A 24,063-nucleotide genomic window follows, 5' to 3' on the forward strand; every position below is an offset into this window, starting at 1 on the left:
CGGGAAGTACTGACCCTGGTCAGTTAGCCGTGCTTGCCTAGTTCTGGGTACAGAAGGACACGCTAGCCTGGCCGGGAGTTGTGCGCCCGGACCTGGGAGTCGGCCTCGCAGCCCGCTGTCCATCCTCATTCAAGAACTGCCTACCGTCGGGGAAGCTTACCCACTGGCCGCCCCACCCGCCCCCGCCCCAGCCCCTGGCCTGCTCCCCGCGCCTGTCATTCCTGCCCCCTGACATCTTCTCCGTCCACCCCATAAGCCGCCGGCCTAGGGTGCAGAGCAGGTGTCTGTGCACGGCCTGCTGCTCCCCGCGCTGCTGGCAGGACCGGAATAAACGCTCATCTAGGACTCAGCCCGGTCGGCCTCTGCTCCGTTGGCTGCAGCAGCGACAGGCAGCCGGGCCTGGTTGTCCGGTTCACATCCCCTTGGCTCCGTGGGGCCGAGGCCTCCAGAGTGTGGTGAGGCCTGGGGCCACCTCCCACCTGCCGGGTCCAAGGCAGCTGCCCACTTGCAGCGTCTGGCCAAGACCCAGGAGCCACCTGGAGTCCCGCTTTCTTTTCTTTCTTTCTTTTTTTAAAATATATATTTTATTTCAGAGAAGAAGGGAGAGGGAGAGAGAATCACTGATGGGCTGCCTCCTGCAGGCCCCCTACTGGGGAGTGAGCCCCAAACCTGGAATCCATGGTGACCTCCTGGTTCATAGGTCAACGCTCACCACTGAGCCATGCAGGCTCCTTTGAACTGCCTTGGCAGAAGCCGAACGCGTGAGGCCTGGCGGCCCCTGGTACAGCCCCCGTGCCCGGTGCTGCTCACCTCTTTCGGCATCCTTGAACTTGAGGGTCCTGCGCCGGGGCTGCCGGGGGCTGGAGGCCACCTCCGCCAGGAGCGTCGAGCTGTAGAAGCCCAGGCCGCTGCCGCGGTTCCTCAGCACCAGCTTCAGCTCCTGGTTCTCCTGGATCAGCTGCACCAGCCGCCGCAGCTCCTCGTTCTCCTGGGTCAACCGCTGGATCTCTTGCCGCAGACCCTCGTAGCTGCTGAGGAGGGACATGCCCGGCATTGTGGGGGGGGCAGGGGGCAGCAGCTACCAGCAGCAGAGGGCTAGCCAGGGACGGCAGACCCCACCATTGTGAGGTCAGCACCCCCTGCCCCCACGGCGCCGGGCATTCCGGAGCTTCAGGGCCAGGCCCAGCGAGTCCCACCACCTGGAGCAGGCACACGGGCCACGGCCACATGACCGGCGGGGTCCCGCCCAGGCCTTGGGGTCCCTTAGGAAGATCCCTCCTGGAGGACAGAAGCTTCTTCTTCTTTAACGTATTTTTATTGATTTCAGAGGAAGGGAGAGGGAGAGGGAGAGACAGAAGCATCAATTGATAGAATCGCTGATCTCGGTTGCCTTCTGCACGCCCCTTACTGGGGATGGAGCCTGTAACCCGGGCATGTGCCCTTGACCGGAATCGAACCCAGGACCCTTCAGTCCGCAGGCCAACGCTCTATCCACTGAGCCACACCAGCGGGGTGACAAAAGCTTCTTCGTCCCAGCCCAGCACTGTGTTGCAAGGAGAGGGGTAGAGAGCCAGTCATCCCCACCTGCTCATCTGGCCACTCACTGGCCACCATGTCCAGGTCCCCACCCACCTGTGCCAGGTGGTGGGGGTGATACAGGGGTGCAGGGAGTGGCATTGTCACAGAGGGCAGGCACCCTGTAAGCGGCCCCACATGCAGGCCCTACAAGAGGTCTGAGGACTGCAGGTTCTCGGGGTCAGGGGAGGCACCCCAGGCCAACAATTGGGTTTACATAACAGAACATATAGGACTCTCTTCTTCTTCTTTTTTTTTAAAAAAAATTACATATTTTATTGACTTTTTACAGAGAGGAAGGGAGAGGGATAGAGAGTTAGAAACATCAATGAGAGAGAAACATCGATCAGCTGCCTCCTGCACACCCCCCACTGGGGATGTGCCCGCAACCAAGGTACATGCCCTTGACCGGAATCGAACCTGGGACCTTTTAGTCCCTAGGCCAGTGATGGTGAACCTTTTGAGCTCGGCGTGTCAGCATTTTGAAAAACCCTGACTTAACTCTGGTACCGTGTCACATATAGAAATTTTTTGATATTTGCAACCATAGTAAAACAAAGATTTATATTTTTGATATTTATTTTATATATTTAAATGCCACTTAACAAAGAAAAATCAACCAAAAAAATGAGTTCACGTGTCACCCCTGACACGCGTGTCATAGGTTCATCATCACTGCCCTAGGCCACGCTCTATCCACTGAGCCAAACCAGTTAGGGCAGGACTCTCTTCTTTCACGTGGTCTGTCCTCTTCTGGGGCCGTTCTGTGCAGCTCCCCATTTTGAGGCCTTTCCTTGCATTATGATTATTTTATTTCACTTTATTTGATTTATTTAATCATAGCTTATTGTATATCATAGGTTCCTTCTCTCTGGTCTGCTCAATGCGGTTCGCACTCATCAACAAGTAGGTGCTGTTGGGATTTGCATGTCCCTTCCCCAGCTGCTTCAGTGTGGAATGGCGACCTCCAGTGTGGAATGGCGACCTCCAGTGTGGCATGGTGACCTCCAGTGTGACATGGCGACCTCCAGTGTGGAATGGTGACCTCCAGTGTGACATGGCGACCTCCAGTGTGGCATGGTGACCTCCAGTGTGGAATGGTGACCTCCAGTGTGACATGGCGACCTCCACTGTGGCATGGTGACCTCTAGTGTGGAATGGTGACCTCCAGTGTGGCATGGTGACCTCCAGTGTGGAATGGTGACCTCCACTGTGGCATGGTGACCTCTAGTGTGGAATGGTGACCTCCAGTGTGGCATGGCGACCTCCAGTGTGGCATGGCGACCTCCAGTGTGACATGGCGACCTCTAGTGTGGAATGGTGACCTCCAGTGTGGCATGGTGACCTCCAGTGTGGAATGGTGACCTCCACTGTGGCATGGTGACCTCTAGTGTGGAATGGTGACCTCCAGTGTGGCATGGTGACCTCCAGTGTGGCATGGTGACCTCTAGTGTGGAATGGTGACCTCCAGTGTGGCATGGTGACCTCCAGTGTGGCATGGCGACCTCCAGTGTGACATGGCGACCTCTAGTGTGGAATGGTGACCTCCACTGTGACATGGCGACCTCCAGTGTGGTATGGCAACCTCTTTGGAGAGTTCTTACTGTTGCTGACTTGCAGGGAAGCCTCTGAGAGCAGTGTTCCAGGGGACTAAAGGGCAACTGCACTTAATCTCAATGAAAATAATGACAATTTTAAAGGTTCCAATAATTAGGAAGTAATCCTAATTCTAAGGATTATGGGGTAGAGTATTGATGACAGGACTAGAGATTACCCCAAAAGAATGACAGGCTCACCTTGGCCAGTAGCTCAGTGGTTAGAGCACCGGCCCATGCACTGACGGATTGAGTTCAATTCCTAGTCTAGGACACACACCTGGGTTGCAGGTTCAATCCCTGGCACCATTGACTTGAATGGTCAGGGCACCTGCCAGAGGCAACCAATGTGTGTCTCTCACATTGATGTTTCTTTCTCTCCCCCTCCCTCCTTTCTCTAAAAATCAGTAAAAAAAAAATCCTCTGCCCTAACTGGTATGGCTCAGTGGATAGAGCGTCGGCCTGTGGACTGAAGGGTCCCAGGTTCGATTCCGGTCAAGGGCATGTACCTTGGTTGTGGGCACATCCCCGGTGGGAGGTGTGCAGGAGGCAGCTGATCAATGTTTCTCTCTCATCGACGTTTCTGACTCTCTATCCCTCTCCCTTCCTCTCTGAAATCAACAAAAATGTATTAAAAAAATAAAAATGTGACCACGTGTATGCACAATACAAAATCATGCATCTATTTCTTAAATATATTTTTATTGAGTACCAGTGATGGCGAACCTTTTGAGCTCGGCGTGTCAGCATTTTGAAAAACCCTAACTTAACTCTGGTGCCGTGTCACATATAGAAATTTGTTGATATTTGCAACCATAGTAAAACAAAGATTTATATTTTTGATATTTATTTTATATAGTTAAATGCCATTTAACAAAGAAAAACCAACCAAAAAAATGAGTTCGCGTGTCACCTCTGACACGCGTGTCATAGGTTCGCCATCACTGGAGTAGACACATGATTTTGTATTATGCATACACATGGTCACATTTTTATTTTTTAATACATTTTTATTGACTTCAGAGAGGAAGGGAGAGGGAGAGAGCGATAGAAACATCAATGATGAGAGAGCATCATTGATTGGCTGCCTCCTTCACGCCCCCTACTGGGGATCAAGCCCGCAACGCAGGCTTGTACCCTTGACCGGAATCGAACCTGGGACCCTTCAGTCCGCAGGCTGACACTCTATCCACGGAGCCACACCAGCCAGGACCCATGTGTCTATTTTCAAGTGAACAAATGCAAACACTAAACAGTAAGAGAAAGTGTGTTTTCTTGGGCAAATAGATGCATTTGCGCCTGCGAGCCTCCGAGGGGAGACCCGGATCCAAAGGCGAGCCCTGCGCGGGCGACCGGGCCGGCGTGGGAACCGGGAATTCTGTCCCCGCGGGCCTCTAGCCGGCGGCCGAATACGCGGGCTCAGCCCTGCGTCCCCGGGCGGACACTGCCCAAGTTCCCCGGGACCGGAAGTGAGGAAAGTGGCGCCGAGAATTGTAGTTCTCTGAGACCGGAAGTGGGGATCAGTTTTCCCGGAACCGTGGTTCTCTGGTGCAGGAAGTGGAGAGCCGGACCGCCGGAAACCGTAGACCTCGCCAGGTCTGGAGTCCGGGCGTCTCTGCCGCTGGGAACCGCAGTTCTCCGGGAGGCGGGGCCGGCGTGGCGGCCGGGCGGCATGGCGGGGTTAGAGCTCCTGTCGGACCAGGGCTACCGCGTGGACGGCCGGCGCGCCGGGGAGCTGCGCAAGATCCAGGCGCGGATGGGCGTGTTCTCGCAGGCCGACGGCTCGGCCTACATCGAGCAGGGCAACACCAAGGCGCTGGCCGTGGTCTACGGGCCGCACGAGGCGAGTGGGCGGCGCGGGCCGGGCGACCTGCGGGGGGAGGCCAGGCCGAAAAGAGGCCCCGGGGGCGACGGCCCGCGCGCGTCTCCGTTTACGCGGCACGGCTTGGGGGCCGCGGCTCAACCGAGTGGCAGCCAGAGCCCTGTGATGCGCGAGGTCCTGCCTCCATCGGCCGCTGCCCCCCTGCGCGCTCCCCTCGAGTCCTCCCCTCGCTACCGACTTCAGCGTCTGCACCGCACCTCCCCGGACGCCCTTACTCACCTGCCAAGTCCTGACCCCTACAACCGCGCAGCTGCACGCGCGCGCCCTGCCTTTCTGCACCTGTCACCTTAGACACCAATTTCATTCCTTTTTCTCACTCTGTCTCCCCACTAACAGAAGCTCCGTAAGCACAGGGACTTGAAATAACACCCCCCGCCCCCACACACACACACCCCGGTTTCCTTGCCGGTTTTCAGCGCTGCTAACCGCCTGCTAGCTCAGGCACCGAAGAAATGTCTGCTCAACGCACGTGTCTAGGAGCCCCGCTCTCCGGGGGTGGGAACTTGGAGGGGAAAGGCCGGAGGGAGTGGAGACAAGCGGGGCGTCTTTGCAGAGCAGAACGGCTGCTGGTCGGGGAGAAGGAGAACAATTCCAAATGAGATTGAGGGGTCTCTTGGTAGGCACAACCTCAGGGCTTTGCAGACCAGGGGAAAGATTTCAGATTTTACCTGACGGGGAGCCTTTGGGAGCGTGTGGCTGTACAGAGGAGACGGAATCGGACCTGGCATTTGTCAACAGACTGGCTCTGGCTACAAGTGAAAAATGGGTTGGGAGGGGATGAGGCGAGGACGGGGACAGGGAGGCTTGTTAAGACCCAGAGGGGATGGTGGCTTAGAGATGGTTCCCGTGGCCTGTTTTTGAGGTTCAAGTAGTTGCGCTTGTTGGGACGTTGGAGGGAGATGGGGGAGGCCGAGGTTTGGGACCTGAGCCGGAGGAAGGCGTAGCGTGAGCTGGGAGGAGCGGGCCTGGCTCATGTGTCCTTTCCCCGTCAGATCCGGGGCTCCCGGTCCCGAGCCCTCCCAGACAGGGCCCTGGTCAACTGTCAGTACAGCTCTGCCACCTTCAGCACCGGCGAGCGCAAGCGGCGGCCGCATGGGGACCGGAAGTCCTGCGAGATGGGTCTGCAGTTGCGTCAGACCTTCGAGGCAGCGATCCTGACGCAGCTGCACCCACGCTCCCAGATTGACATCTACGTGCAGGTGAGCAGGCAGCCGCCCTCGACCTGGGGAGAGGAGGGAGATGGAGGGCGTGAGGGTGGGCAGCCTCATGGACTTAAGCCGCTGTGGATGGGGCTCCCCGCAGGTGCTGCAGGCAGACGGTGGGACCTACGCCGCTTGTGTGAATGCAGCCACGCTGGCCGTGCTGGATGCGGGGATACCAATGCGGGACTTTGTGTGCGCCTGCTCAGCGGGCTTTGTGGACGGCACAGCCCTGGCGGACCTCAGCCACGTAGAGGAAGCAGCTGGCGGCCCCCAGCTGGCCCTGGCCCTGCTGCCAGCCTCGGGCCAGATCGCACTGCTTGAGATGGATGCCAGGCTGCATGAGGACCACCTGGAGAGGGTGCTGGAGGCCGCTGCCCGGGCTGCCCGAGATGTGCACACCCTGTTGGACCGAGTGGTCCGGCAGCATGTACGCGAGGCCTCTATCTTGTTGGGGGACTGAGCATCCTGCCACCTGTGCCCAGAATAAAATCCACACACCATGCTGTGATCCCCACGGGAGTTCATTCTCAGAGCGCGGCCTGTGCGGGCTCGTGGAGGTGACTAGGGGCCTTCCCCCACGTGAACTACGTCTCTCTCGCAGCCTCAGAATTCAGATCCTGAAGAAGGTGGGGGGAGCGTGTCCCTGGGTGGAGAGAGCAGCTTATGCCCAGAAGGGTTCAAGGCAGCCAGGGAGCCATTAGACCGTGGAGTCTGTCTTCCCCAGCCCAGCCGTGCAGGGCCCCGGGCACTCGGGCGGAGGGAGACTCAGCTGGCGGTGGGTGCCCACCATGGGGGTTTGGGGGGGCGTGTCCCACATCCTAGGGACTATGCCCGCACTAAATGGCCCCCTTCCCCCTAAGAACTCTTTGGGGCCTGTCCTACTGACCTTGGGCTCCAAAAGTACAGCAGACAAATGTTCTCACCTGGAGCGGTCTCCTCGGCTCTGACCCCCTCAGTGGGACACACACTATCCCCTCCCTCCACCTGCTCTCAGACCTGCCTGAGCCCCGGCCACCAGCCCTGCAGGCCACACCCGGAGGCTGCTTCTCCCCTAAAATCCCAGGCACCTCCCGACCTGGAGGCCCCCAGCTCCCTGAAGCCGGCCTTGGCTCGCAGTGCCATCAGCACCTTCCTGTGGCCTCCTGACCCCGATGACCTCTGTGCTGGGCTCACCGGGTGATTCCACTGGGCACCCACCGCCATGTCTGCGGGCCGACAGCACAGGAACGAGTCCGCCCAAGCCTTGGCCTCCGGCCCCAGACGCCCCCTTCGTCCCACCCGCCCCACCGGCGTCAGACCTGGCATCCCCGTCGCAGCCGCGGGCACCCGCGCTCCACGGCCGCCCCGCCCCGCCCCTCTGCCCCGGCCGGTGGGCGGGCACTGCGCCTGCGCGGCTGCGCGAGGGCTGCCGGCACCGGAACCGCGGCGGCGCGGCGCCCGGCGTGTGGTGCGGGAAGGGGCGCTCGGCGGGCGGCCGTAGCGGCGGCGGGAACGCGGCCCGAGCCGCCCCGCCCGCCATGGGCCTCCTGTCTGACCCGGTGCGCCGGCGCGCGCTCGTCCGTCTGGTTCTGCGCCTCAACGCGCCTCTCTGGTGAGGGCCCCGCCTCCTTCCCCGAGCGCGGTGCGGGGATCCGCCTCCCGGGCCCGGTGGCGGGTCGGCCGGCTCCCGGGACCCCCTGACCCCGGCCCCCGGCCCCTCTCCCCGCAGCGTGCTGAGCTACGCGGCGGGCATCGCCTGGTTCCTCGCGCTGGCCTTCCCGCCGCTGACCCAGCGCACCTACATGTCGGAGAACGCCATGGGCTCCACGATGGTGGAGGAGCAGTTTGCGGGCGGAGACCGCGCCCGCGCCTGGGCCCGCGACTTCGGGGCCCACCGCCGGAAGCTGGGGTGAGCGGCGGGGCCCGGGAGGGGACGCACGGTCGTCCGGGCGGGGTCTACCCAGAGGCTGTCTGTGCGCAGGGCGCTGCCGGCGGCCTGGCTGGAGCGGACGATGCGGTCCGTGGGGCTGGAGGTCTACACGCAGAGCTTCTCCCGGAAGCTGCCCTTCCCGGATGAGACCCACGAGCGCTATGTATTTGGGGGTCGGGGTGCCCGGGACCCAGGAGCGCCTTGGGGGTGGTCGGGGCCAGGGAGACCCCTGGTGCGGGTTCTACGGCGCCGGGGTTGCTGAGCTGCCCCACCGCTACCCCCGCAGATGGTGTCGGGCACCAACGTGTACGGCATCCTGCGGGCCCCGCGCGCCGCCAGCACCGAGTCTCTGGTGCTCACCGTGCCCTGTGGCCCCGACTCGACCAACAGCCAGGCGGTGGGGCTGCTGCTGGCACTGGCTGCCCACTTCCGGGGTGAGTCTGGGGCTCCTCCTGGCCAGGCAGGGCTCGGCCACTGCCTCGGGCTGCTGACCCTGCGTCCGTCCCGCAGGGCAGATCTACTGGGCCAAAGACATCATCTTCCTGGTGACGGAACACGACCTTCTGGGCACCGAGGCTTGGCTGGAAGCCTACCACGACATCAACGTCACTGGTGGGTGCGCTCGCTGCCCTGCCCCTCTCTCCGTTCCCCGTTCCGGCCCTGCCCGCACCAGCCCCCAGGGCAGCTCACTCACCTGCGTCCACAGGCATGCAGTCCTCCCCGCTGCAGGGCCGCGCCGGGGCCATCCAGGCGGCTGTGGCCCTGGAGCTGAGCAGCGATGTGGTCACCAGCCTGGACGTGGCCGTGGAGGGGCTCAATGGGCAGCTGCCCAACCTCGACCTGCTCAACCTCTTCCAGACCTTCTGCCAGAAAGGGGGGCTGCTGTGCACACTGCAGGGCAAGGTAGGGCCACCTGCCTGGGGAGGCGGGGCCTGTGGCCGGGAGGGGTGGTGTCTGACCCCAACTCCAAACCCTCAAAGCTGCAGCCCCAGGACTGGACATCAGATGGGCCACTGCAGGGTCTGCAGACGCTGCTGCTCATGGTTCTGCAACAGGCCTCTGGCCGCCCCCACGGGCCGCACGGCCTCTTCCTGCGCTACCGCGTGGAGGCGCTGACCCTCCGTGGCATCAACAGTTTCCGCCAGTATAAGTACGACCTGGTGGCCGTTGGCAAGTGAGTGTCTCCGCTTCTCCCTTTCCCTGCTCGGGGGTGGGAGTGGCTGGGCCCTGGCCGGCCTTGACCTTGTCTCCCACCTGCAGGGCTCTAGAGGGCATGTTCCGGAAGCTCAACCACCTGCTGGAGCGTCTGCACCAGTCCTTCTTCTTCTACCTGCTCCCCGCCCTCTCCCGCTTCGTCTCCATCGGCCTCTACATGCCTGCGGCTGGCTTCTTGCTCCTGGTCCTTGGTCTCAAGATATCCTCTGCACCCCAGTCCACTTGTGACCAGTCTCCCAGGTCCCCTCCACTCTAGGCTTAGGGCAGTGATGGCGAACCTATGACACGCGTGTCAGAGGTGACACGCAAACTCATTTTTTTGGTTGATTTTTCTTTGTTAAGTGGCATTTAAATATGTAAAATAAATATCAGAAATATAAATCTTTGTTTTACTATGGTTGCAAATATCAAAAAATTTCTATATGTGACACGGCACCAGAGTGAAGTTAGGGTTTTTAAAAATGCTGACACGCCGAGCTCAAAAGGTTCGCCATCACTGGCTTAGGCAGAGCCCCTCATCCTAGGAGTGAGGGGGCAGGGTGAGCCCTGGGTTCCCTACCGGGCGGGTCCATCACACCTCTCGTCAGAGTCCTTGACTAGGCCACGCCCTGGAACTGTGGATGCAGCTGCATGAGGCTGGAGTGGGTCCTAAGGAGGCTGGGGCCGCCTCTGAGCCCAGTCCTCCCCTCCCCCCAGCACAGGTGATGGTCCCTTCACTCTTGCTCTCAGTGTGGGCTTCTAGGGTCCCGGGAGGTGGTTACTGCTGCCACTCAGTGTCAGTTGGTGGGATGGTGGTGAGGACCCTTGGGCTCACCTGGCCCCAGGGCCCGTTTCCAACCGCCTGTGTGCCCTGCAGGGCGTGGGGCTGGCTTCCCTTGTGGCACCCCTGCTAATCTCACAGGCCATGGGCCTGGCCCTCTATGTCCTGCCAGTGCTGGGCCAGCACGTGGCCGCCCAGCACTTCCCTGTGGCTGAGGCTGAAGCTGTGGTGCTGACGCTGCTGGCCATCTATGCCGCCGGCCTGGCCCTTCCCCACAACACCCACCGGTGAGGAGCTGGGCTGGGTGGGCACAGGCAGGGGGCGCCCTGGCCATGGAGGTAGCTGCCTCTGAGCCCCTTCCCTTTCAGTGTGGTGAGCACACAGGCCCCAGACAAGGGCTGGATGGCACTGAAGCTGGTAGCCCTAATCTACCTGGCACTCCAGCTGGCCTGCATCGCCCTCACCAACTTCTCCCTGGGCTTCCTGCTGGCCGCCACCATGGTGCCTGCTGCTGCACTCACTGAGCCCAGGGGACCCCGGTATGTACTGGTCAGCCTCCTCCCGCCCTGCCCCCCACCCCCCCCCCACCTCTTCCAGGGCCTGGGCCCCTCACCACGGACGATGCCCTCGCTCAGTACCCCTTCACACCAACTTCCTGCCTGTGCCCCCAACTCAGAGCCCTGACCCTGCTCCTCCACCCAGGCCACTCTATGCTGCCCTGCTGGTGCTGACAAGTCCAGCAGCCGCACTCCTGGGCAGCCTGTTCCTGTGGCGGGAGCTGCAAGAGGCCCCGCTGTCGCTGGCCGAGGGCTGGCAGCTCTTCCTGACGGCGCTGGCCCAGGGCGTGCTGGAGCACCACGTCTACGGCGCCCTGCTTTTCCCGCTGCTGGCGCTGGGCCTCTACCCCTGCTGGCTGCTCTTCTGGAATGTTCTCTTCTGGAAGTGATGTCTGCTTGCCCTGTGGCACGAAGACTGTGGCGGGAACTCCCCAAACACCCCCATGGTCTCCTTCCTCGGAAATAAACAGGTGTCTTGTTTGAGCTGTCCTTGTGCTCCTGACCCACCACCTGCCGTCTGTGTGGGCTCCGGGGCCTGAGGGGGGGCAGCTCTGTCTGCGGGGCTTGGCATTCCTGCACAGCTCCTTCCTGGAGGGCACCGCCCCGTCCACATACTGGGCGGCATCTTGGCTCACCCCGGAGGTCTGCATCCCAGTCCAGTGCCGTGGGAGGCATAGGGCTGGATAAGAGAAAACAGTGGGCAGCAGGGGGTGTCTAACGGGAGCTGAGGCGTCCAACACCGCGGTAGTCAGTGCTGGGGCTGAGTGGGCAGAGGTGTGGGAGCGGGAGCCCTGCAGAGGAGGCTGGGTGTGGGGCCTGGGGGTCCAGCCAAGGCCAGGACCTTGCTGTGAGCGGGCTTAGGATGGAGCAGAGAGGAGCACCTGGCCCAGCTTCCTCAGCGGAACCAGACCAGGCACCCACGATGGACAGGGCACAGGAGCCCACCCAGAAACAGTCGACGGGTGCAGCCCCCCAGGGGAGGGCGCTGGTGGGTCGGCTCGGAGAGAAATGCTGATTGTTCCGAGACCCTGGGGTGGACCTGGGATCCGGTGTCCATTCTGGGGGGAAGAAAAGCAAAGGGTGGCCCTTGGTGATGCCCTGGCCTGTCCATCATGGGTGGACATTTCAGGCTGGAAATGCCTCTTCTTGTGGGAGGGCCCAGGTGCCCCCACAGCACCGCACAGGGCTGAGAGGAGTCCAGTCCTCACAGGCCTCCCAGTTGGAGGGAGGCAGAGCTGCGCTGCCTGGAGGATCAACTCCTGACCAATGTCCCTTCAGTACAGCTTGCGGCCTGGGGAGTCCCCAGGAGGAAGCCCCAGCCCCCAACCCCTGCCCAGGCCTGCGCCTGTCGTGGGCCTGCATTCCTGTCTTCCCGTGGACCCTTGGCTCCCTGGCTCCACAGTGGCGCTCAGCTGGCGCACTCCCAGGGCCAGCTTCCGGAGGTTTTCTCTGGGACCTGTCTGCAGAGGGGTCCCTGCTAGTCCCTGTTGAGGGGCATGGGCAGCCTCCAGCGTGTGGCAAGGATGCTGGAGACCCACTGTGACGAGCAGCCTGTCTGGCCTGCTGGGCCCCAAGGTCTACCTGGAACCTCTAGTCACTTTTTTTTTTTTTTTTTTTTTTAATATTGTTGATTTCAGAGAGGAAGGGAGAGGGAAAGAGAGAAACATTGATTGGCTGCCTCCTGCGCACCCCGCCTGGGATCAGACTGCAACCCAGGCCTGTGCCCTTGGCCGGAATCAACCGGGGTCCCTTCAGTCCGCAGGCCAGCGCTCTACTCACGGAGCCAAACCCGCCAGGGCCCTCTAGTCACTTTTTAAAAAATACATTTTAATTTTTTTTTATGTGCACCGGCACTTGATCTTTTTAAAAATACATTTTATTGATTTTTTACAGAGAGGAAGGGAGAGGGATAGAGAGTTAGGAACATCAATGAGAGAGAAACATCGATCAGCTGCCTCCTGCACACCCCCCACTGGGGATGTGTCCGCAACCCAGGTACATGCCCTTGACCGGAATCGAACCTGGGACCCTTCAGTCCGCAGGCCGACGCTCTATCCACTGAGCCAAACCGGTCAGGGCTGATTTTTTTTTTTAAAGAAGAGTCCAGTGGTAAGGATGTGGGTCAGTTGTAAAGGACGAATATAGAACCTAAACACTTGACGGAAGCCGTGCTGTGCAGTGACCTCCGTGGTCAGCTTCTCCATCGCCCCCTTCTGACACCAGCACTTCCCACGCGTGTCCGTGCAGCCGCCAGCGGCGAGCCAGCCCTCAAGCCCGGGAGCGGGGCCCACTGCCAGCCAGCCCGCCCCCGCGCCGGGCCGGGACTCGCACGGTAACAGCGCGCCAGGGCCGAGGAGACGTGGGTTCCAGGCGGGGTCGCCGGGCATGGGGGCGCATGTCCGCTGAGCCCCGAGACGCGGGTTTGACCGTGATCACAGCCACAGAGAGACCGTGGACGACTGGCGTCGCGGGGCAGCGCCGAGCCCCGACTCTAGCCCCGCCCCGCGCTCCCGGCTCTCGCGAGCTTTGAACTCCCGTGGCGCCGCAGGGGCCGTCGGGAGCGGCGGCCGCGCTGCAGAGGCCAAGATGGCGGCGGCGGCAGCGGCTTCGCTGCGCGGGGCGGTGCTGGGCCCACGGGGCGCGGGGCTGCCCGGCGCGCGGGCCCGGGGGCTGCTGTGCGGTGCGCGGCCCGGGCAGCTCCCGCTGCGGACGCCTCAGGTGAGCGCTGGCCCGGCCCCGGCCGCCGCGCGGTCCCACAGCCCTGAAGGTCACGGCGGGGAGGCTCCGGGCGCGGGCCAGACGGCGGGGAGCGGCCCCGGCCCCCCGGCGCCCTGCCGGGCCGCCGCTGCCTGCAGACCTCGGTGCCTCCTGGGACCGGGCCGGGCGCCCACTCCTCCCAACCGCCGCGGCGCCGCGTGCCGAGCGTGGGGGCGGCGGGGCGGGCTCGCTGCCGGGGCGGCGCGGAGGGCTCTCCCCGGGGGCGCGCCCAGGCCCGCGCGGGCTCGCGCCTTCGGCTCGGGGCCCGCGTCCTGAAGTGACCTCAGCCTGACCTCGGCCGCTGCTGTGACCTTGGCCTGCCCCTGCACCCTGAGCCCTTGGGCGTGATCCCCGGCCCACACCCCGTCCCCGGCGGACTCACGGTCGAGGGGTCAGCGGCGCGGAGGAGGGGGGTGGGCAGCGGCGCGTGTGGTCTGCAGGGCCGGGTGATGAATGGGATGGGCGGTGGCCTGGCAGGCGCTGAGCGCGGCTCTTGCAGGCAGTGTCCTTGTCGTCCAAGTCTGGCCCGTCCCGGGGCCGAAAAGTGGTGCTGTCCGCGCTGGGCATGCTGGCGGCAGGGGGTGCGGGGCTGGCCGTGGCTCTGCACACGGCGGTGAGTGCCAGCGACCTGGAGCTGCACCCCCCCAGCTACCCGTGGTCTCACCGCGGCCTCCTCTCCTCCCTGGACCACACCAGGTGTGCGGCGGGCTGGCGGGGGCAGTGTCGGGGTGGGGTGGGCCCCGGGCACCGCTGACCCTCTCCCTCTCTCTAGCATCCGGAGGGGCTTCCAGGTGTACAAGCAGGTGTGCTCCTCCTGCCACAGCATGGACTACGTGGCTTACCGCCACCTGGTGGGCGTGTGCTACACTGAGGATGAAGCGAAAGCCCTGGCCGAAGAGGTGGGGTGCCTGAGGACGTTGGCAAGGACCCAGGGATTGGGGCTCCCTCTGTGGAGGACACAGCAGGGTGGTGATGGTGCTCTCGTGGCAGGTGGAGATTCAGGACGGCCCCAATGATGATGGGGAGATGTTCATGCGACCCGGAAAGCTGTCTGACTACTTCCCCAAACCGTACCCCAACCCTGAGGCTGCCAGAGCAGCCAACAATGGAGCCGTGCCCCCTGACCTCAGCTACATCGTGCGAGCTAGGTACGCAGGCTTCCCGCAGGGCTGGCGGGAGGGGAGGCAGGTCCCACTCCTGCCGGAAGCTGAGGCACCATGGATTTGGTCCTAGGCACGGTGGTGAAGACTACGTCTTCTCCCTGCTCACGGGCTACTGTGAGCCGCCCACCGGGGTGTCGCTACGAGAAGGCCTCTACTTCAACCCCTACTTCCCTGGCCAGTCCATCGGCATGGCTCCTCCCATCTACGACGAGGTCTTGGAGTTTGACGATGGTGAGGTCCCTACTTTCCCCACTGGGTTCCCTTGGTTGGGGCACTGTCTGTGTGTGTCTGAGACTTTTGGGTAGCCTCACTGCCCTGACCAGCTCAGGCCATTGTGTCCTGAGGGGTTCCATCCCTTTTGAAGCCTTGGGCAGAGACCCATCTACCATGGAAGGGGTGCTCTGGGGGTATCCTAGGTTGGGCAGGGGCCCCAAGGGTAGCCCTCACCACCTGTCCTTGGTCCAGGCACCCCAGCTACCATGTCCCAGGTAGCCAAGGATGTGTGCACCTTCCTGCGCTGGGCATCCGAGCCAGAGCATGACCATCGGAAACGCATGGGGCTCAAGGTGAAAGGATCGGGCAAGGGGGCACAGTGGGCATGGCAGAGGGAGGCTGGGAGCTGGACAGGGCTCCTTTCTGCCTCCCTTCTCTGAGCCTTTCTCATCTCCAGATGTTGATGATGATGGGCTTGCTGTTGCCCCTGGTATACGCCATGAAGCGGCATAAGTGGTCAGTACTGAAGAGCCGGAAGCTGGCATACCGTCCACCCAAGTGACCCTGCCGAAGGTCTGCTTGCCATCCTGTTTGAATGGGCCTTCAAGCCAGGAAGCCACCCTGGGTCTCTTTAGACCCCAGCTGGCCTTCTTGGCCAAGCCCCTCTTCTCTGGGACAAAAGGGGAGGGGGCAGGAGACCGGGCTGGAGCTCCAGATCCTTCAGCCTCTATCATGGAAATAAATTAAGTTTCTCAATAGACACATTTGGGCTGTTGTGTGATGAGAGTGTAGTTTGCAGGGGACTCAGAGTGAGACCTTCTCCCTCGGAGCTCCCAGGACTGTCTCATGCCGTGTGGCACTGACTGCTGGCTGGGAGTCCCATCAGGTCTGTATGTGAGACAGGAAGCAGAGACCTGTTAGAGATGGCAGCTCCTTGGGGTAGGGAGAGAGGTGGAAAGGGCCTGGCTGGACATGGCCCAGGGATCTGCCAGAGAAACCAGCCAAGTGTCAGTGTTGAACCCCTTGGCCACATTCCAGAGGGAGGGGCCTGGCCTGCAGTAGGAGCTGAGGGAGCTGTTGGGCTGGGCATGGTTGGGAGGGAGAAACTCTCACCTCTGCCCAGGAAGCAGATAAGCAGGGGGAGCCAGCCCAGAATGTGCTCCTGGCCTCTGGCTGCACCACTAGAGGGGTCCACTGAGAAAGGGTCCTGCTGGAGGGGAGCGGGGAGTGCAGTGCTCCTAGCAATCAACAGGCAGCTGTGGCGGGTCCAGGCCAGACAGCCAGGCAGAGCTGGGACCAACAGCAGCCGGCTGGGGAGGGGGACCGCAGTGGGTCTGTCAGTGGTAGGAGGGCCACGGACATGTTGCCTTAGCAGTAGCGTAGGGCCCTGGCTCAGGGCTCCTGAGTTTTTCTTGTCCCCAGAAGGGAATTTAAGGCATCCTGGCTGGAGCAGCCCTAAGGAGTGGTGGCCAATTAGGAGGGCAGAGAGCTGAGTGGGAGAAAGGAAAAGGATGCATGCCTGAAGGGCTCTAGGTGGAGGAGGGGAGGCATGGTGGCTGGGAGTGGGGCTCACAGAGGGCCCTAGCCCAGTGGTCAGCAGTTGGGGTGGGGGGTGAGGGCTCTGCAAGCCTCTCAGTGTGTGAGAAGGTCTCAGTACCATGCCTGTAGGCCTCTTGGGACTTGGGGTCCAAGTAAGCTCTTGAGTAGCTACCTGGACCCGGCTGGGCAGCCCAGCCGAGAGCCAGACTCTGCCCTCTCTGCCAGGTGTCCTGGGTGGCGCTGTGCCCTGCTCTCCATCCTCCCAGCTGCCCAGTCTGCACAAAGTGGGGGCACTCAGCTGGCTCAGAAGAATCTTTAATGTCTGGCTCATGGCCTCTCCCCGCATCTCTGGATCTGTCCCCAGGGAGCTATCAGTGGAGGTCCCCGGAGAGGTTCAGAAGGGCATCCAGGGACCTCGGGCCTGGAAGGGAAGGGCCGTCCTCTCTCCTTGTGACCTGGGGGTAGGGAGAAGAGGAGTCATTTTGCTGTTCTGCTGCCCTCCCCATCCCACCCCCTTCCCTGCCTCTGGTACCATTGGCGACTGCTGGGTAGAGGCTGCAGGAAGGGGATCCCAAGCGCAGGGTCTCTGGGTGCTACACATCTCACAGCCAGGCCGACTCGGGGCATTGATGAAGGTGCAGGAAGGGCAGGGCCAGCCGGGCTGCGGAGGAGGAACAGTAGCTGCTGACCCCTTCCTTCCGATGCCCACAGCTGCCCAGGCCCACCTTACCTGGCTCCTGCCTACCTGAAGGGGGCTGGGGAGGCTGGAGCTGGCTGGCTGAGGAGCTCGGGGCAGCCCCAGTGTCTGAGAAAACAGGCGGCCTAGTTCCCCATCCATCTTCTGGGGGCACTGACGGCTGCGTCCTATGGTAGAGGGGGTGGGGCTCAGGGCCTTGTCAGCTGTACCCCACCTTCCTCACCCAACACAACCAAGGACTGACCTGGGGCTTCTCGCGGGGCTGAGAGCAGGTAGAGGAAAGCAGGGTCCCTGTCCTGCCAGACCCCGTAGGAGGCGAGGCTGCGCTCGGGCACACACAGGCACTTGCCAATGACCCAGCGCTGCACAGCTGGTGGGAAGCCAAACTCTGAGAAGACCTGGAGCCAGAGCGTCAGGGCCAGGCAGTCACCCGGGGTCCCTGCCTCCAGCAGGGCTCCCCTGGCCCCGTGCTCACCTGCTCCTGGAGAGCCGAGATGGTGCAGTGGGGGTGGACCTGCAGCGAGACGTGGGCAGAGGACGAAGCATCTTCCACTGTGACCTGTAGCCTGGGCCAGAATTTCGGTTCAGAGAATGATGGGGTGCCTGGAGGATTGGGAGGGTGGGTGAGGACGAAGTCCCAGGTCTCACCTGATGGGGCCAGGAGGAAAGCAGCTCTCCTGGAGCTGGACACTGAGGGCCACATGATGCTGGGCCAGGAGGGCTGCAGCTTGGGCTGCCCCCTTCCCATCTCCATCCTCAATGGCCTGGGCCAGGCGCCCTGCCAGCTCTTCTACAAGGAAAGAGTGCACCATCACAGCTGGGCATGGCAGCTTGCCCCACCCCCTTTGGCCACCTGCCTTTACCTTTCTCCATCAAGTCTCCAGAACTCGGACCACCCATCTTGGGGGCCTTGAGTGTGTGCACTTCAGGGGGACTGGGTGGGGAAACAGGGCACGTCTCTGGGCCCAGGGCTGGAGGCAGGGTGTCACTGCCTAGGAGGGAAGACGTGGGGTGGGCAGGTGGTCTCCCGAGATCAGCCTCCCCGCTGAGTACTCGCCTCACCTGGGCTTCTGCTCTCTGACCTCAGGTGTCCAGGACCCTTGCCTCCTCCCTCCTCCCTCCTCCCCTCAGCTCATGCCAGGGGTCTGCCTTGGCCACACTTTCAGTCCAGCCTTCCCTCAAGCCTTGGCCTTTCCAAGTGTCCCTGCTGACTCCTTTCAGAGCTGGAGCTGCACTTGTGCTCTGGAGCCTTCTGGACCCACCTGTGTCCCTCTGCCACGGAGGCTAGACTTCTCCTGGCCTCCACAAGCCCTCTCCACCAGCCAGGGATATTCCCTTGACCTCACAGGAGAACCAAAGCAGGTGCGTAGGAGCCCTGCAGTCAGCATGGCCTCTTCTTGGTGCCCTCAGGAACCTCCATCCCCTCTCCTTCCTCTACCATCAGCACACCTCAGACTCTCCCATCCCAGACAAGCCCTCTCAGGCCACTGTCTGCCCTGGGTGTCCTTACAGAGCTGGCTGCTCTGTCTCTCCTCTTCCCTCCGCTTAAGGCCCAGCCCACCCGAGCTGAGGCAGCTCAGCCCCTCAGAATTCTGACCCATCTGCCCACTGAGACAAGCAGGGCTCCCAGGCACCCAGCACCAGCTGGCCCCGGCTCAATGCATGCTCTTGCCTCTGGGCCTGTGTACCCACTGCTCTCTGGCCACATGGGTCACACCTCAGTCTTCAACTTCACTCGGTGTCACCTAAGGAGGCCTTCACTGCCTCCCTCCCACTCCCATCTCTCCCACCATCTGACAGAATTTTATTTGCTCACTATGTCTGCCTCCCCTCTAGAACCAAAAGCTCCGAGAGAGCAGACTTGGAAGTTGTATTCATGCTCAGTCTCCAAGGCCTCAGGGAGTGCTGAGTCCGGAATGGTACCAGGGATTCACCTGGCCACTGCGTGAATGGAAGAGCTCTCTCCCTCTGCAAATGCTATGCACCTCATCTTGTGCGGTTTTCCTCCTGCCCCTCTGGCAGCTCTTCTGATGCATCTGTGGGCTCTTCGCTCCTGCTGACCCCGGTTAACCCTTCCCACCTCTCCAGAGGCCCAGCGCCAGCCCAGACTCACCACTCCCACCCCCGTCCATGCTCTTCCAAACAGGACTCCTCTCTGGGAGCCCAAGGGCATTTGGTTCCCCATCTTCCTGTCCCAACCACTAACTCTTCTCATTAAACACCCACAAAACCCAGCCGACTTCATCTCCTAAGCATCTCTGGAAACATCCTTCTCTCCAGCCCTATCTGCACCCGCCCAGGAGTGCAGGTCGCAGCCAACCTGAGGAGCGCAGTCCGAGCCTGTCCCTCTCCCACTGAATACTTTGCCCGTGGCTCTTGAGGCAGTGTCTTCGCCCCAGGTCCTGGGCCTGCTGGCGCTGCCCCTCCACACCAGTCTGGTCCTCCAGGCCCCAGCTCTGGGCCCGTTCCTTTCCCCGCTTTCTCCTGGGGGCCTCCCCAGGCGGCCAGCAGTGGGCCCAGCTTTACCCACTGCCTTCCCCCTCCAGGCCTGAGGGCCAGGGAGACTCCCACCCTCCCAGCACAGTCCCTGGCCAAGCGAATGAACCTTTGCCCCACGGCACTGACCATTGTGTCCCGCCGTGGCACCTTGAACCAGGGCTGCCCACCGCTGGGCTTCCTGGGGGTTGAGGAAGCGCAGGCTTAGGGCCCCAGGCCCTCCTGGCGGAGGCTGCAACTCGTGCTGGCTGGGGCCTCGGACGGTGTAGGAGACGGACTCCAAAGGCCACTCCAAACCGACCTGAGGGTGGGAGAGGCAGAGCTCAGGCCTCCCGCAAGCACAGACGTGGGACCGAAGGCACGAGGTACAGGCCTGGCCACTGCGCTGTCCCACGCGCCTTACGGCTTCTCTTAGAAAACGCAGCGGAGTCCTATCCAGGTGAGGGCACCATTCCCCCCGTTCGCAGGGGAGGAAACGGAGCCGAGAAAGTGTCCTGCTACGGGGACTCCACGGCAAGCGGAGGGGCTGCCGCCCCCACTCACCGCTCCGGGCCCCGCGCCCAGTAGCTCCAGCCGGAAGCGCCCGGGCCGCTCGGGGTCCGCGCTCAGCTGCAGCCTCCGTAGCTGCGCCTCAGCGTCCGGTCCGGCGGCCAGCGGCCTCACGGCGGCGTGCACAGTCAGCAGCACCGTGGACGAGCCCGGGTCCGGGGCAGCCGCCGCTCCGCCCGCCGGCGGCACCATCTCGGGTCCAGCCGTGTCTCAGCCGTCCAACTTCGCTTCCGTGGGCTGGGACCGTCGGGCGCCTGTGCCGGCCGGAAACCGAGGCCGAGAGCCTGGGGTTCCGGGATCGGCCAGCGGGTCGAAGGCCGGGGTGTAAGGAGGGAAAGGGGGGATCGGACCCTCCGGCTTTGCCCAGGATGTACTCAGTCCAAGGCTCTCGGACACGGGCGGTCGAGGCTGGGCCTGGAAGCTTGTACGTCGGGGTAAAGTGTCAAGGACGGATGCGCCGGCCACAACTAGATGGCAGGCGTGGTCCCGTCGCCTTAAAGGCTGGGGCGGGCGGGAGAGCTGCAGCCCAGCTGCCCGTGTCTACCCGGGCGAGAGCTGGACGCCGCTCCCAGGCCCCTTCCGGTGGTCGCCGCGCCCCGCAGCCCGGCCACGCCCACACCGCGCAGATCAGCAGCCTCTCCTGGGAACCTGGCGGCCACCGGGGGCGGGGCAGGCAAGGAGCCGTGACCAATGGGCGCTAGGAAGGAAGACGGGTTCGGGCGGCGAGAAGAGTGACGGACAGATGCTGCAGCCAGTAGATGTAAAAGACGGGACTGAGCGGCGGGTAATGTTCCCAATGGCTCTCCGAGCTCCCGATCGCAGCGGCTGGAGCCGGCCATTCAGAGGCGTGGGGCCGGGCCTTGCGGGCGCTTGTTGTTGTCCGGCCCCGGGAGGCAGAGGTCGGTCGGTCGCTAGCTGGTTAGCTGGGGCGATCTGTGGCGGTCGGCGGGCAGGACCATCGCTATAGTCGGGCGTCGTGCAGGGGCGAGGTTATGTCGCGGTGGCAGCCCGGATCGGCCGGCAGGGCCGGGAGTAACGGGATGTCGCCGCAGAGCTTCTTCCTCCGGATACAGTGCGGCCCGAGCGGAGGCCGCGGCGCCGCCCTCCGATCCTGAGGATCCCGCGCTGCCCGGAGCCCGCACCGCCTTCTCACTCGCATCGACGCCAACCGACCTGGCCCGGCCTGGTTCTGCCCGGCCAGATAGAGCGTAGAGCAGCAAGCAAGTAGGTGTCCGCCCTGTGCTCGGCGTCGTATCGGAGCCTCCAGAACTACAGACCCCAGCAGGCCTCGCGCCGGCCTTGCGCATGTCTGGGGTGCACGGCCTTCTGGGATTTGTAGTTTGCCGCTGCTAGGCTGGGGTTCCACTAGGCCCGGCCGGGAGGCGGGCGCTGCGGGGCGGACTCTGGAGCGCGCTAGCGTCCCGCGTACGTGCCGTTCCGGGGCCGTGAGCCCTCCCTCCGTTCCCGAAGAAGCTAGGCACACTTTGGAGAACGGAGGAGCCTACAGGTTTCCTCTTCCCCTCGCTATAAAGCCGCCCGCAGAACAGGGAAGAGCGGGTAGTCCAAGTGACCTCAAGCCCGAGCCGGGCCCCAGTGTCCGGGTTCCAAACCGGGATGGGGAGTGTTAAGGAAGAGACGAACCCAGCAGTCTTGGGGTGAGCAGGAGCTCTGTGGGCCCCCAGCCCCGACCCAGGACTCCAAAGAGGTGCAGGGGGTGTGGCTGCGCTGGGGCCTGGACTGGCCATCTCAGGTAACAGGATCGCATCGCCTCCGGCCTGTGCTGTGCCTGGGAGCAGCTGTGGGCGGGGCCTAGCTTGTTTACTTGGGCTTCGTTTACCCGGGAGAAGGCTGAAGGGACAGGGCCGGGGGCCAGATACCCATGGGCTGGCCTCCTGTCCTCAGGGCCGCACTAGCCCCTCAGAGCACAGGACGCCGTCCCCAAGGACATGAAGCTGTTGGAGAACTCGAGCTTCGAGGCCATCAACTCACAGCTGACTGTGGAGACTGGAGATGCCCACATCATTGGCAGGTGAGGGCGGGGCTGGAGGAGCCGGGGTCTCAGAGCTCCCTCTGCCCTGGCCCTGAGGGGAACCGGGGGGGTGGCGTGCCACGGTCCCACCTGTGTCCACCCTGCAGGATCGAGAGCTACTCCTGTAAGATGGCGGGAGATGACAAGCACATGTTCAAGCAGTTCTGCCAGGAAGGCCAGCCACACGTGCTGGAGGCCCTGTCCCCACCGCAGACCTCGGGCCTCAGCCCCAGCAGGTGAGCCTGGGCAGGGCCTGCCCACGGGGGCTGTCGGGCGCAGGGCAGTGCTGGGCTGACGCTTCTCTGTGCAGACTGAGCAAGAGCCAAGGCGGCGAGGATGAGGGCCCCCTGAGCGACACGTGCAGCCGCAAGACGCTCTTCTACCTGATCGCCACGCTCAACGAGTCCTTCCGCCCCGACTACGACTTCAGCACGGCCCGGAGCCACGAGTTCAGCCGGGAGCCCAGTCTCAGCTGGGTGAGGGCTCCCCCACCCACAGCTGTTCACGCTGTCCTCCCCGTTTTTACTGGCCCCTAACCCAGTCCATGCCTGCTGTCCTGGCACCTAGTCAGCCGAGCTGTGCCCATTCTAGGTGGTGAATGCGGTCAACTGCAGTCTGTTCTCGGCTGTGCGGGAGGACTTCAAGGCCCTGAAGCCGCAGCTGTGGAATGCAGTGGACGAGGAGATCTGCCTGGCCGAGTGTGACATCTACAGGTGGGCTGGCGTCCCTGCAGGTGGGCGCTGAGTGTGTGTGGCACCTGGGGCCTCACACCCATCTCACTCCACACTATCCAGCTACAACCCGGACTTGGACTCGGACCCCTTTGGGGAAGATGGCAGCCTCTGGTCCTTTAACTACTTCTTCTACAACAAGCGGCTTAAGCGGATTGTTTTCTTCAGCTGTCGCTCCATCAGGTTGGCGTCTGTCCCTTCCCCCAGCTTCCTGTTAGGCCCACCCCACTCCTGACTCTGTCCGCTCTGGGGGCAGCAGCAGGCCAGGGTGAGCAGTTCTAAGACTGCTTGCCCACCTCCCCCAGTGGATCCACGTACACACCCTCGGAGGCGGGCAATGAGTTGGACATGGAGCTGGGGGAGGAGGAGGAGGAACTCAGAGATGGAGGCAATGAGGGCGGATCCGAGGAGACCGGCCCCATGGAGGACAGGTGTGTGATGGTGGCGGCAGACGGGCTCCCTGGAGCGTGGGGTGGGCAGGGCGGGGTGGGGCCCTCTGCCTGGTCTCCTGGGTGTTAGCTCCTCAAGGCTCCTGTGTGCCCCCCTCTGTCCAGAGTCCCGGTGATCTGTATGTGAGGAGGAGAAGCAGAGGCCCAGCTTCATCCAGCGTCAACCAGTGCCTGGACTTGCCCACCTGAGGGGCCCTGGGCCTCCCCAGCTGCTGGCCAGACCCTGGCACGGCTCCAGCTCCAGCTGCCCACCTAGCCCTTTGGTTCCAGCCTACCGACGGCCACTCACCCCCACAGGCTCTGCTGCCCACATTGTGGCTGGACTGGACAGACACGGGGCCTGGTGGGCACAGCCACTGCCCTGCCCAAACGAACTGCCTGAGGCAGGGACCGCTGGACCACAGAGTTTATTTTTGTATTTTGTACCCTGGGCCTGCACACTCCAGCCCGAAGGGCCTGAGACCCAGCAAGCAGGCCTGACAGTCGTCCTCCCTGGCTTGGGCCGCTCTCGGCGCCCACCTGTACCCCCACCTCGCCCACTGGGCAGCGTGCACTGAGTGTCACTTTGCTGCAGCTTGTTTGTTTCCAATAAAAGTTTATGTGACTTATTGTGGACCTGGGCTTTGTGTGGCCTGGGGGCGGGGCCGGCGTGGGGTGGGGCCGGCGTGGGGCGGGGCTACGTCCCCTGGTATCCTAGCAACGGGCAGTAGGGGCTGTTAAGCCGCCTGGACCTGCCACCGCCGCC

At 62.7% G+C, this 24,063-nt stretch overlaps 5 protein-coding genes across 9 annotated transcripts; 4 read left to right on the forward strand and 1 right to left on the reverse strand.

Moving 5' to 3' along the window:
• The first annotated feature begins 4,620 nt into the window (after positions 1–4,620).
• EXOSC4 (exosome component 4) lies at positions 4,621–6,756 on the forward strand. The gene is made up of 3 exons (XM_070392121.1): positions 4,621–5,013; positions 6,045–6,251; positions 6,355–6,756. Exons 1-3 carry the CDS (start codon positions 4,843–4,845, stop codon positions 6,712–6,714), a joined length of 738 nt encoding a protein of 245 aa, XP_070248222.1. The 5' UTR covers positions 4,621–4,842; the 3' UTR covers positions 6,715–6,756.
• Positions 6,757–7,670: 914 nt separating this feature from the next.
• On the forward strand, positions 7,671–11,178 carry GPAA1 (glycosylphosphatidylinositol anchor attachment 1). Of its 2 annotated transcripts, none has more exons than XM_070392122.1 (12): positions 7,671–7,845; positions 7,963–8,142; positions 8,215–8,326; positions 8,450–8,597; positions 8,674–8,775; positions 8,849–9,066; positions 9,144–9,337; positions 9,424–9,577; positions 9,984–10,079; positions 10,235–10,425; positions 10,507–10,677; positions 10,841–11,178. In XM_070392122.1, exons 1-12 carry the CDS (start codon positions 7,772–7,774, stop codon positions 11,082–11,084), a joined length of 1,884 nt encoding a protein of 627 aa, XP_070248223.1. In that variant the 5' UTR covers positions 7,671–7,771; the 3' UTR covers positions 11,085–11,178. The 2 variants fall into 2 exon arrangements, with proteins under 2 accessions (XP_070248223.1, XP_070248224.1); XM_070392123.1 differs by having other exon boundaries at positions 8,870–9,066.
• A 2,076-nt stretch (positions 11,179–13,254) lies between these two features.
• On the forward strand, positions 13,255–15,590 carry CYC1 (cytochrome c1). Its single transcript, XM_070392533.1, has 7 exons — positions 13,255–13,413; positions 13,952–14,148; positions 14,225–14,351; positions 14,443–14,600; positions 14,686–14,846; positions 15,081–15,181; positions 15,286–15,590. Exons 1-7 carry the CDS (start codon positions 13,282–13,284, stop codon positions 15,388–15,390), a joined length of 981 nt encoding a protein of 326 aa, XP_070248634.1. The 5' UTR covers positions 13,255–13,281; the 3' UTR covers positions 15,391–15,590.
• Positions 15,591–16,648: 1,058 nt separating this feature from the next.
• SHARPIN (SHANK associated RH domain interactor) lies at positions 16,649–21,373 on the reverse strand. 2 transcript variants are annotated; one of them, XM_070392535.1, is made up of 9 exons: positions 20,104–21,373; positions 19,690–19,861; positions 17,928–18,056; positions 17,713–17,854; positions 17,540–17,630; positions 17,309–17,462; positions 17,113–17,231; positions 16,900–17,028; positions 16,649–16,822 (listed from the first exon to the last, which is right to left on the reverse strand). In XM_070392535.1, exons 1-9 carry the CDS (start codon positions 20,299–20,301, stop codon positions 16,739–16,741), a joined length of 1,218 nt encoding a protein of 405 aa, XP_070248636.1. In that variant the 5' UTR covers positions 20,302–21,373; the 3' UTR covers positions 16,649–16,738. The 2 variants fall into 2 exon arrangements, with proteins under 2 accessions (XP_070248636.1, XP_070248637.1); XM_070392536.1 differs by lacking the exon at positions 17,928–18,056.
• Positions 20,969–23,927, forward strand: MAF1 (MAF1 homolog, negative regulator of RNA polymerase III). Of its 3 annotated transcripts, none has more exons than XM_070392537.1 (8): positions 20,969–21,333; positions 22,012–22,138; positions 22,246–22,374; positions 22,449–22,614; positions 22,730–22,851; positions 22,933–23,052; positions 23,175–23,300; positions 23,424–23,927. In XM_070392537.1, exons 2-8 carry the CDS (start codon positions 22,056–22,058, stop codon positions 23,443–23,445), a joined length of 768 nt encoding a protein of 255 aa, XP_070248638.1. In that variant the 5' UTR covers positions 20,969–21,333; positions 22,012–22,055; the 3' UTR covers positions 23,446–23,927. The 3 variants fall into 3 exon arrangements, with proteins under 3 accessions (XP_070248638.1, XP_070248640.1, XP_070248639.1); XM_070392539.1 differs by lacking the exon at positions 20,969–21,333 and adding an exon at positions 21,361–21,859; XM_070392538.1 differs by lacking the exon at positions 20,969–21,333 and having other exon boundaries at positions 21,874–22,138.
• The last annotated feature ends 136 nt before the right edge of the window (positions 23,928–24,063 follow it).

This window comes from Myotis yumanensis, unplaced genomic scaffold, assembly GCF_028538775.1.
Source record: "Myotis yumanensis isolate MYYU_CA2020_CCGP unplaced genomic scaffold, mMyoYum1.0.hap1 SCAF_15, whole genome shotgun sequence".
In the NCBI taxonomy this organism is placed as follows: domain Eukaryota; kingdom Metazoa; phylum Chordata; class Mammalia; order Chiroptera; family Vespertilionidae; genus Myotis; species Myotis yumanensis.